Genomic DNA, 12,098 nt, shown 5'->3' with positions numbered 1-12,098 from the left:
TGACTTTTAGTTTTTCTAGAATTTAAAAGACTTAGGATATATTTTAGGGACACCTGGTTGGCTCAGTTGGTTAAACTTCTGACTCTTGATTTTGGCTCAGGTCCTGATCTCATGGTTCGTGAGATTGAGCTCCGGGTTGGGTTCTGTGACGACAGCGTGGACCCTGCTTGGGATTCTTTCTCTCTCCCTCTCTCTCTGCCCCTCCCTTGCTCACGCTCACTTGCTCTCTCTCTCCTTCTCTCTCAAGATAAGTAAACATTAAAAAAATAATGATAAAATCAAAGTGTTAAAAAAAAAAAAGACTTAGAATATATTCCAGATTTTAGCACGGGGTCTTTTTTTTTTTTTTTTTTTTCTTCTTTCTTAACCGTGATTTTAACTGTGGCTCTCAGCTATTTATTTCCTATGAAGTTTAGAACTTACCTTTTATCAACTCTGCTGGCTAAATTTATAAGTAACTTGTCTTCATGCCTAGTGTGTGCCTTGTCTCTCAAAGTGGAGTTGAATTAGTGCTCTCTTGGGCAGCACATAAACTAAAATAGGAACGGTACAGAGAAGATGAGCATGGCCTCTGTGCAAGGATGACACGCAAATTTGAGAAGTTTCCATATTTAAAAAAAACAGTGGACTTGAATTAGAGAGCTAGAGGTGTAGCAGCCCTACGCTGTATTTTGGCGTGTCTTCTTCTAATTAAACTTTCAGGAGAACCAATCTTTAATACGAAATGTATAAATATCTTTAATGGCAAATTAACTTCGTTTGCCTTTTCAGTACTTAAACTCAGTATAGAATATTTTGATTTGTTTCTGATCTAAGGATTGGTTGGTAACATTTTTAGTTACCAAGTTCACATATTCATGACTCAGATTTCTTGTCTTGAAGCCCAGACCTTCTACTGTTGCTGATGGTTTTGGGGTCAAGTGAAAGATGAGTCTGGGAGGATACTTTCATGAGGTGTGCATGAAAGAGGAGTGTTTTGTATATCCCTTTCTGTACGAAATGAACAGGGATACATTGGGATAAATGTCTTAAATCACTAAAGCTCCTTTGCTATTCCTGGCGGTTGCTTAGTGTGTGGCACTATTTTAAAAAGATGCTGGAAACTGTCATGTATTAGAGAGGGCTCGAGGTTCTTTGCTAAATGATGAAATACTTGCTGAGCCCGGAGCAAACTCTTGTGAAGACGCACGGGCCCCCGCGCTGTTTGAAGATGCGCTCCTTTGTGGTCTTGAGTCTCATTCCTCTGTTTCTGGGAAGACTTCCGTGGTGGAACAGAGAACAAAATAGGATGCCAGAATATTCTTCTTAGCTTCTGCAGTTCACCCAGTTAAAAATAGTTTTAGTAAAGGATATGGATAGTTTGTACTTTGTAATTGCCCAGAGAGGCAGCACTTTTTGTTTCACTTATTTGTTTGTGTCAGGTTATACATTCATATAGTTCAAAATTCAGAAGGTTCAAAGAGTGTTACAATTAAAAGTCTGTCTCCCACCCAGCCAGGCAAGTTTGTCTTTTTGGAGGCAACTAGTATTAATTAGTTTCTTCTTGTATTCTTCTGAGGAGTATAGTCTATATGTAGATGAATACAAATATATGTGTTTTTTTTTTTTCTTTTTATATGTAAGTGGTAATAACATACTAGGTACATTTTCCAGTTGCTTTTTTCACTTACTTATTTTGGAGATGAGAATATCCTTATTTGAAGCTATAAAGACGTGACATCTAAATGGAAGACTTTATCCTAAACTGGATCTTGTACAACTTTAAAGGACATTATTAGGTCAGCTGACAAAATTGGCATATGGTTGGTAGATGAAACAAAGTACCAATGTTCCTTTACGAAGTTAATATGTACTTTGGTTATGTGAGAGAATATCCTATTCTTGCAGTACTCTGAAGTGTTTAGGGCTAAAGGGCCATGGTATGTATAATCTGCCTCTAAATGGTTCAGGAAAAGAAATCAAATAATAGTTCTAGAGAGTATGCAAATGATAAAACAGACGGTGGGGCAAAACGTTAACAGCATTTAAAAAGTGTATAAATGTATTTCTGGTATAATTTTAATTTTTTTCATTGTTGAAATCATTTTCAAATGAAAAGCATTTCAGTTGTTGCCCCCTTTCTTCACAGCAGTGTTCATTTTTGTGGACGTACCTTTATGTGTTTAAGCAGTTCCCTCCTGATAGACACTTGAGTTATTTCCATACTTCTGCTATTATAACCCTTTCTTTAGTGAATGACATTGTTTGCACAGCTGAGACTTTGTGGGCTGAATCTAGTGCTTTAAATTTTGTACATACAGCAGTAGCACCTTAAAATAAGTTGTTGATGGCTCATTACCATTAAACCCTGGAGAAAGGGAATTCTGGTTCCTGCTTTTATGAACAGATTTTGTTACTTTTTCCCTACAGTGTGCACATGAAGATTGAGGAAAAGATCACACTCACCTGTGGCCGAGATGGAGGATTGCAGAATATGGAATTGCATGGCATGATCATGCTTAGGATCTCAGACGATAAGTTTGGCCGAATTCGTCTTCATGTAGAGAATGAAGATAAGAAGGGGGTGCAGCTACAGGTGTGGAGAGGTTTTGGATAAGGGAGTCAACTGGAGTTTCTCCTTTGAACCATAGAACACAGAAAACATTTCTTTTTTTCTTTTTTTTATATTATATATTTATTTATTTTGGGGGGAGGGGCAGAGAGAGAGGGAGACACAGAATCCGAAGCAGGCTCCAGGCTCTGAGCTGTCAGCACAGAGCCCGACGTGGGGCTCGAACCCACACATTGAGATGGTGACCTGAGCTGATGTCGGACACTTAGCCGACTGAGCCACCCAGGTGCCCCTGATTTCTTTTTAAAGTTTATTTATTTATTTTTTGAGAGAGAGACTTAGAGTGTGAGCCGGGGAGGGGCAGAGAAAGAGGGAGAATCTCAAGCAGGCTCTGGCACTGTCAGCACAGAGCCCATGCGGGGCATCAAACTCTGCAAACTCTGAGATCATGACCTAAGCCAGAATCAAGAGTTGGATGTTTAACTGACTGCGCTATTCAGGCGCCCCATTAATATGATTTCTGTAGTCCATCTTACATGGCCTGAATTTTAACAACCTGAGTGCTCTTGGCAAGATTGCAGCTAACCTTTCAACAGAACTTTTCCCTCTCCTGCCTGCTGACTCTAAGGCCAGGACTCATATCTGACCCTGGCAACTGATCAGTATCTAACCTTAGTCTTCTACTTGGCTTGCCTGGCTCTACCATGATGTTGCTTCCTGTGAAGTATTTTTAGAAAGGACTTGGTTGAATGTATTTAACTTTTTTCAATTACAAAGTTATTAACTTGTTCAATTACAAACAAAATAGTTTAGACTTGAAATTATTTTAATTATTACTTTTAAAATGTCTTAAATCTTTTTAAAATTCTTCAAAGAAGGGAAATTTTTCTTCAAAGCGAAAGGAATTGGCATTTTTTAGGCACTCCTCTTCTCTTCTCTTCTATTTATTTATTTATAAGATTTTATTTTTAAGTAATTTCTATACCCAACATGGGCTTGAACTCACAACCCTGAGATCAAGAGTTGCATGCTCTACCAACTGGCCTGGCCAGGTGCCCCATGGTATTCTATCTTAGATATTTAGATTATGGGCCATGTAAGACCAGAAGGAATTTCTTTTCTTTTTTTTTTTTTTTTAACATAAATTTCTGGTTGTTTTTTTTTTTCATGTTTATTATTTTGAAAGAATGAGCACGAGTGGGGGAGAGGCAGAAAGAGAGGGAGAGAGAGGATCCCAAGCAGGCTCTGGCTGGAAGCAGAGACACAGGCTCTGGCTGAAAGCTCAATCTCAAGAACTGTGAGATCATGACCTGAGTTGAAATCGAGAGTTGGACGCTTAACTGACTAAGCCACCAGGCACCCCTATTTCCTGTCTCATAATGCCTGAAACTCAGAAGTTTTCTTTTCCTTCTTATTTTAGACCCATCCAAATGTGGATAAAAAACTTTTCACTGCAGAATCTCTAATTGGCTTGAAGAATCCAGAGAAGTCGTTCCCGGTCAACAGTGACGTAGGGGTACTAAAGTGGAGGCTACAAACCACAGAAGAATCTTTTATTCCACTGACAAGTAAGTGCTTCTCGTCAGTCCCACTAAACTAGTCCACACTGAGAACCAGAAATAGCCCCGGCTTGTACACTCTACATTCATTGCCACAGCAGAATGCTTTTTTGACAAAATGACCTTCTTTCAAAATGGACTTAGTGCTGGGTTTTGTGTATGTTAATATGAGCTTTCATTTTTAATAGCTTTACTTGTGAAACTGTTATTTATAATAGTTTATGTTAGGATATTTAAGGCCTGCAGCTGTCAGTTTTGATTTGCCGTCTTAACTTTTCTCCACTCTCCTTTTAGTATTTGAGTATTCCTGCTTTGCTTTTCTTCTCAGTTAATTGCTGGCCCTCAGAGAGTGGAAATGGCTGTGATGTCAACATAGAATATGAGCTGCAAGAAGATCATTTAGAACTGAATGATGTGATTATCACCATCCCACTCCCGTAAGTGGTGTCCCCGACATACTCTGTTTTTTCTGTGCTGGGCTTCTAGAACTAATCTTTCGGAACTTGTTTTGGAGGCAGCACTCAGTTGGCTCTCCATCATAAAAATCTGCTTCCTAAAAAGATCACTTGTAAAAGAAACCAGATACAAAAGGCTTCGATACTATACGGTTCCACTTATCGGACATTGTGAAAATGTGTCATACTCCTAGAACAGAAGTCAGGAGATAGAGAGGAAGGCAGTTGACTAACAGGGCACAAGAGAACTTCTGAGGATGATGGAAATGTTCTCTGACTTGATCGTGACAGTGCTTACGAGATTACAAAGTCAAAGTGCACGGAGCTGTACACTTTAAAAGGAGTGGATGTACGGTTTTAAAACCAACTCAAACAGCCAGTTGTAGTTCTAGAGCTGTGTTTTCAGATGTTGGGCCTGTTTGTTCCTGTAGTAATGAAGACTTCCAGAAGGAGGAGCCAGTTCTCTGTCAAAAACCATTCTCAGTTTTGTTTGCTACTCAAAGAAATTGAATCTGACTGAATCTTTCACTTTGCTCTCTAAACTTTCAGCTAAAGATGAGAGTACACTTTTTCTTTCTTTCTTTCTTCCTTTTTTTTTTTTTTTTTAACATTTATTTACTTTTGAGAGAGAGAGAGAGAGAGAGAGAGAGAGCATGGGCGGGGGGCGGGGAGGGCAGAGAGAGATGGAGACACAGAATCTGAAGGAGGCTTCAGGCTCTGAGCTGTCAGCACAGAGCCCGACATGGGACTTGAACTCAACAAGCTGTGAGATCATGACCTGAGCTGAAGTCGGACGCTTAACCGACTGAGCCACTCAGGTGCCCTGAGAGTACATTTTCCAGGGAACTATTCTTGCTGGAATACACATCTACATTAGTTTTAGTGAATTTTCTAACAGTTTTATTGTGGTTTAGTTGACCTACCACAAACTACACATATTTAAATTGTACAATTTGATAAGTTTTGACACATAGACACCTGTGAAACCATCACCACAATAAAGATAATGATAATATCCATCACCCCTAGAAAATCAGTTCCAATAAGTTTTTGTTCTGTGCTTAAATGGCCTACTTTCCAGGATCATCTGGAAATATTCTCTCCCTCAAGTTAATCTCACTAGCACTCACTTCCATTGAGTGTGCGCTATTATATCACCGATGAATTCCTAGCCCCTCTCCTCTTCCTCTCAGTACCTACCTCCCGTGATTAAGTATTGGGTGTCATTATACCTAATAAGCATATTCTTAATGTATTTTTATTGTTATATTGTTATTGCAGAGAAAATGGTACTAATTTAATTTGTAGTTTTGTTTCCTTTTTGATGTCCTTCAGACATTTATGTGGCCAGGTCAGGTTTTTAATCATTCTTTTTAAATGGAAGGATTTAAAAAAAATTTTTTTTTTAATATTTATTTTTGAGAGAGAGGCAGAGCACAAGTGGTAGAGGGACAGAGAGAGAGGGAGACACAGAATCTGAAGCAGGCTCCAGGCTCTGAGCTGTCAGCACAAACCTGATGCAGGGCTCAAACCTAAGAACTGTGAGATCGTGACCTGAGCCAAAGTTGGACACTCAACTGACTCAGCTATCCAGGCGCCCCTGGTTTTTAGTCATTCTTATTTTTCCATTAAAAAAAATATGCTTGGGGCACCTGAGTGGCTCAGTAGGTTAAGTGTCCAACTCTTGACTTTGGCTCAGGTCATGACCTCTCAGTTCATGGGATCGAGCCCTGAATGGGGCTCTGTGCTAACAATGTGGAAACTGCTTGGGATTCTCTGTCTCCCTGTCTCTCTGCCCTTCCCCCACTCCTTCTCATCCTCTCTCTCTCTCAAACATTTTTTTAAAAATTTAAAAAATAAAAAGTATGCTTTATTACCAATCTCTTCTTTATTGGAGTAACTATCTTATTCTTCACAGCATGGTTATTCTTTTAGAACAATAGATGGCTACCTTGAACCATTGTAGGGGTTGGGCGTTGGTGACAGGTGTGGGTTTTGTTTTGTCAAGATTTGTTTTACTACGCTATTTTTAGGATGCCACAATTTTTAGGCCTCTCCATCTACCCTATAATTGTGGTTATGGTGGTTTCCTGTGTCTTAGTTCAGTTTTGCAGTAGTCTCCAGAAAAGACCCTTACACAACATTTCACTCTGTTGTCTAGAACTGATTTCGATTTTAGAGATCAGAATCGGAATCGGAACAAGAGCAGAGGAAGAAACATATATACAACTGGGACCATAAAATGGATAGGGAAGAGCTGATCATGTTGTATCGCCCTTAAAATGTTTGTCTTCCTACTGTGTCCCTAATACAAGCATTTAATGTCATTGGCGAATTAAAAGATGGTAAATTTAGAATGTGTAGGAGGGGTGACACTGCCGATCAGCCACATTTGGGGGTACAGAGTACATCCTAACTAGCCCTGGTTCTCTTGCAGACTAGAGAACAGCTGTGTGTCTTTTCTCCCGTCATGTTCACATTCTGGGCAGAGGAAATTGTGTTTTCACTTATCAAATAAAAGTCCGCTTACTGGATTGTAAATCAGACCTGTTGGCGTCAACTACAAGTTTTGAAATGTTCTAAGGTCTTTTTTTTTTTTTTTTTCCTAAGGTCTTTTGAAAACTCTTCTCAAAGACAATTTATCTCCATTCTAAATAACCACGTAATGGTGTGTAAGGGTTCCCACCACTACAATCACCCTGTTTTCCCCGCATTGTCACCTACAAAGAGAGCTGCATTATGTTAAAAGTCTTTGACAGGGCAACAGACCCTTGGTGCAGGACTTTTGGAAATACATCCCCCTTCACATGTTCATCAGTCTCAGTCCCCTGCTAGCTTCAGATCTGATCCACAAGTTGGAGCAGCCCACGGATATATCTGCCAGTTACCCATGGTTGCATGTATCCATATCTATAAGAGGCAGTGAGTGGGACCCTTTGGCCAAGGTGCTAAGACTGTTTGATCCTTGCGGTTATTAGGGAACCTCGTTTTTTTTTTCAAGGATCATATAAAGTGGGCAGAATTTGAGGAGCATAATCAAATTCGGGGCTGGTTTTCCTTGGCAGAATTCTTCCAGCTCTGGACAGCTAATGTGACACAGGTGTTTCTCATGACAGATCCGGTGTCGGCGCACCGGTGATTGGCGAGATTGATGGCGAGTATCGACATGACAGTCGACGAAATACCTTGGAGTGGTGCCTGCCAGTGATTGATGCCAAAAATAAGAGTGGCAGCCTCGAATTCAGCATTGCTGGGCAGCCCAATGATTTCTTCCCTGTTCAAGTCTCTTTCATCTCCAAAAGAAACTACTGTAACATACAGGTACCACCTTTTAATAGCACGTAACGGGGAAAGTGGTGGGACAGATGCCAGATAGGCAGCATGGGATCAAAAATCAGAAAAGTTGGGCGTCTGCCTGGCTGGCTTAGTCAGTAGAGCATGCGACTGTTGATCTTGGGGTTGTGAGTTCAAGTCTCACATTGGACCTAGAACTTATGTTAAAAAAAAAAAATCAGAAGAGCTGGTATTACTGCAGATTACATTATTGACTCTCTCATTGAATGGCCTTGGTCAAATTCTTCTCCTGTTTTAACTCAGTTTTCCTCTCTAGATTGGACAAGGTCAAGGAATTGAATATGAATATATATAAAAGTATTTATGGATTGTGCACGATTTAGATCTCTTAGTTTCCTGCTTTTCTAAATAATCTCATATATTTTTAAAACCTTTTACCAAAACATGCAACCCAGGGTTTTCTTATCCCTTTTATATGCCACTCAGTTTGAACACAAGGAAGGAAAGTTTATTTGGAAGGCAAAATTACTTCCTCTCAAAAGTGATTCTAATACAAATGGATACAATATTTGGATTTTTTGTGTTACTGCATCCCTTCATTAGTACAGATAATCATCAACCAATTCTGTTACCAACTTTGTTTGCCCTTTAGATAGGCAAAGCAAAGGAAATTTGCGAGCTGTTTCTTTAGATCGTTATTTTTAACTCCTCGTTACTCCAGTTTTTGAAGTTGCATTACAAGGGCCCGGTTCATATTGTCATTGTTCCCTCTGACTTGGTGATTTGCTTGTTATTGTGGCACTATCTTATCTTCCCAGATGGTCTCTGGCTGTCCTCTAAGTATTTGGGAGATTACAGTTGCCTTCCTGTGTTGGATCATTTTAAAAAGCAGTTCTCTCTCCACTCTTAATTATAGGCATAAGGCTATCAATATTGGGAGCACGTGGTTGAACCCAAGACATTAAATAGAAATGGTACATTTTCAGGCCTCCTGACTGGCTCAGTCGGAGGAGGAGCATGCGACTCTCGATTTTGGGGTCGTGAGTTTGAGCTCCACGCTGGGTATAGAGATTATACTTAAATTAAAACAAAACAACAACAACAAAACAACTTAAAAAAAAAAAAAAAAAGGATACATTTTCCTGTTTGGGAACTTTTGAAAAACTTCATTAGAAAATATGAATCAGTGGTTCAGGCATCATGTTGATGCCATTACAGGCACTGTTGTTACAGGTAATTCGTTAGACTAGACATTTATAATTAAAAGGAAAAGACGAGATGTCACAGAAGGACACAGCCATGTCTAGAAAATACGTGTGATAGAGCCACTTAGACTTTGAGAGCAAGTCAAGCAAATAAAGTTGAAGAGTTAGAATTTTGCATTTGGGGTCAAAATATTAATTGATCAACCTGATAAAATGTCTGTGAACTTCATAGGTTTTATGGGGCAGGACCTGGGTAATGGCCACTCATTCAGATCTTTTACTTGATAACCACTCACTCTAATCTCATCCCATCAGTTGTCTTTTCTGTGTGGGAAGCCGGTTAATCATGTCATTGGGGAAGGGTGCCGCTGTGAGATCCAATTGTGAATTGAACTTTGTTAGTATTTTTGAGTTATTTTTAACGCTGCTTTAAGGGAATTTGACCCATTCTGTCCTGAGAATTTAGTCGGCACCTTGGAGACTTGCCCTCCTGCTTTACCTTATTCTTTGTTTGTTTCCCTAGGTTACCAAAGTGACCCAGGTAGATGGAAACAGCCCTGTAAGGTTTTCCACAGAGACCACTTTCCTAGTGGATAAGTATGAAATCCTGTAATACCAAGGAGAGGGAACCAGAAAGGAAAATTTCAAATTAATAAAGAAGAAGCCAACAGTGGCTGAAGAGTTTTTTCCAAATCTACAAGCCATTGGAGACCCTTTTTTCCTGGTACAATGCACGATTCTCTGCGCGCAAGGACCCTCAACTCACCCTCAGTGTTTAAGTGTCACAGAGACGTTCTTTGGCAAAGAAAGACACAAACATAAAGGGAAAGGCTGCTGATTTCTTTGGCAGATTTCACTGGCCAGCAGGAAAGCACGCTCTCCAGAGAATACCCCCAGTTAAACAGCTTCTCTGCCTTCACCTCAGTGGTTGCTCCTTTGTTTTAATCCCTGAATATAGTTACATTTCGTACTTTGTTTAAAAAGTTTTCTTTCACATTTTATTTTTATTTTTTTCCCTCTTTTTCTCTTCACATTTTGATCTTTCAGACTCTTTAACCCTCATTTTTTTCCTTTCTGTACATTCAATCAAGTGCTGGGATCATCTGTATATAGGCATTATATTCGGCACTCTTGGAAACAGTTGAGCTAACCAATTCTCGATCTTCAGGCTATTCAGGCGAACTGCTTAAGGGGTATGAGGTCTAGAAGTTAAAAGATAAGGACGTCCTTTGTCATTTTCCTATATCCACTCATCCCTCCATTCCTCTGCCAAGTTGTTTTCCTTCCAGTCCTGTCCCTCCAGTTTAGAACAGTACTGTGAAGCCTACCTGTGTCACTATTAAAGATAGCTGAGAAGCACCTTTCAAATGGCATAGCCCCGCTTCAAGATGCCTGAGAGGAGAATGGTTATGTCCAGTTAGGGATTTCACATCCACAGGTAATCATGTCTGCTGCTGGTGCTACCCAAGCTTCTAGTTCTCTACATTTTGAGTACTTAGCTAAAACGTGAGAGCTCGTGGTCTTTGTGATCTACTCACATTGCCTCGATTTCACCACCTCCTTCCTCTTGGCTGTTCTGTGCGTTACCCGGTCCTTTCCAACTCTCCCTGTCTGTGAAATCCTTCCTTTTCCTCCCTTGAGCCTTTTCTCTTGCGTGTCCTCATGCCCCATCTCACCCATTACTCTTGCAGTGAAGAAGACTCCCATCGGCCAGCCCCACTGTGGCTTTTTAACCCAGTATTGCACTTAATGTGCTGGCTGAGCTGCTGGGCTGTAGCCCCAGGAAGGGGGCGAGGTGGGTGACTAGGTGACCTGCTGCGCTTCCAGCTGGCTGGAGAGTACCACTCCCGCTGGGGACAACATCTGGCCTCCCCTGCAAAGAGTGTACCGTCCTCGAAGCAGAGCAGCCACACACAGATGGCCATGGATGGAATTGATTGCCAAAGAAATTTCTGGCCTTTCCCTTTCCCTTAACTGCATCAGGGAAGAATCCTTATCTCTGGCTTGGTTTCCACACGAGGTTTTTCTGAGGAAGGGGACTGGGACAAGAAATCTGTCATGTAGTTAAATAGGCAAGAAATCTTATTAATCCAGTTTTGTTTGAAAAAGTTGCTTGTCCATACGATTTTTTTAAAGCTGTTTAGTTTCACAACTTTTTTTTTTTTTTTTCTGAAATTACTTTTGGGGTAATATTTAAAATGAAAGACGTTTTGTAACCCTGTAAAATACATAGGGAATATAACATTCCAGTGTACACAAAGAAGGAAGATTCTTTAATCAAATAAAGAGTATTATAAAATGAATGTTTCTTAGACTCTCGACTCTCTCGTACTTTGGTGTCTGCTTGCTGATTTGAGATGATGTAACAGGATCTAAGTTTAAAAATTAATGATATGTTTTTTTTAAGAGAAAATAATCTCTATCTGAGGGTATTCATTGCCTTCCCGCATATTAACAGGTATCGTGCCACCTCGTGTATTTTTCTGCATTTGAGCATGCACTCCTGATGGTGGAGCTTTTGAATTTGATGTTACTTACGGACTTTCGGTCTTAATTTTGTCAGGGGCAGTTGTAGAGTCAGAAACGGGAGGCTCCATCTTTAAAGAAGAACAATGGTTGGGGGCACCTGCGTGGCTCAGTCAGTTGAGCGTCAGACTTTGGCTCAGGTCATGATCTCATGGTTCGTGGGTTCACGTCGGCCTTGTGCTGACAGCGTGGAGCCTGCTTTAGATTCTCTGTCTCCGGCTCTCTCTGCCCCTCCCCCGCTCATGTGCTGTGCCTCTCAAAAGTAAATTCACATTTAAAAAAATTTAAATATTAAACATTCCTAATTAAAACAAAAAAAGAACAATCATCGGTGAGTATTCTCTTCCCCATCAGAAAAACAGTGGTAAGACGTAAGTGATCCAGGGGTGAGTGATGAATGCTTTGGGAGTTTTGATAATTCCTTCAGAAAAGTCTTCATCCTTTCTTTTTATTTAACTTAGAAAACTATCGAATGTCAGCGGATTCTTTGGAAGACAAATTATTCTCT

The 12,098-nt window shown here is 40.2% G+C and overlaps 1 protein-coding gene and 1 non-coding gene across 2 annotated transcripts in view; both read left to right on the top strand.

The window, feature by feature from the left end:
* ARCN1 (archain 1) overlaps nucleotides 1-11,367 on the top strand; it is a 26,497-nt gene extending 15,130 nt beyond the window's left edge. Inside the window, exons 6-10 of the mRNA XM_019468979.2 lie at nucleotides 2,410-2,575; nucleotides 3,972-4,119; nucleotides 4,439-4,547; nucleotides 7,682-7,886; nucleotides 9,588-11,367. Of these exons, the coding sequence (XP_019324524.1) occupies nucleotides 2,410-2,575; nucleotides 3,972-4,119; nucleotides 4,439-4,547; nucleotides 7,682-7,886; nucleotides 9,588-9,677 (718 nt within the window). The 3' untranslated portion in view covers nucleotides 9,678-11,367. The remainder of the gene's footprint in view (nucleotides 1-2,409; nucleotides 2,576-3,971; nucleotides 4,120-4,438; nucleotides 4,548-7,681; nucleotides 7,887-9,587) is intronic.
* On the top strand, nucleotides 510-616 carry LOC128776267 (U6 spliceosomal RNA). The gene has a single exon (XR_008421355.1). It is a non-coding gene; the product is annotated as a U6 spliceosomal RNA (small nuclear RNA).
* Nucleotides 11,368-12,098: the final 731 nt, after the last annotated feature.

This window comes from Panthera pardus, unplaced genomic scaffold (assembly GCF_024362965.1).
Source record: "Panthera pardus isolate Hobbes unplaced genomic scaffold, ASM2436296v1 HiC_scaffold_12, whole genome shotgun sequence".
Lineage (NCBI taxonomy): Eukaryota > Metazoa > Chordata > Mammalia > Carnivora > Felidae > Panthera > Panthera pardus.
This window is presented reverse-complemented; position numbering and strand designations above follow the sequence as displayed.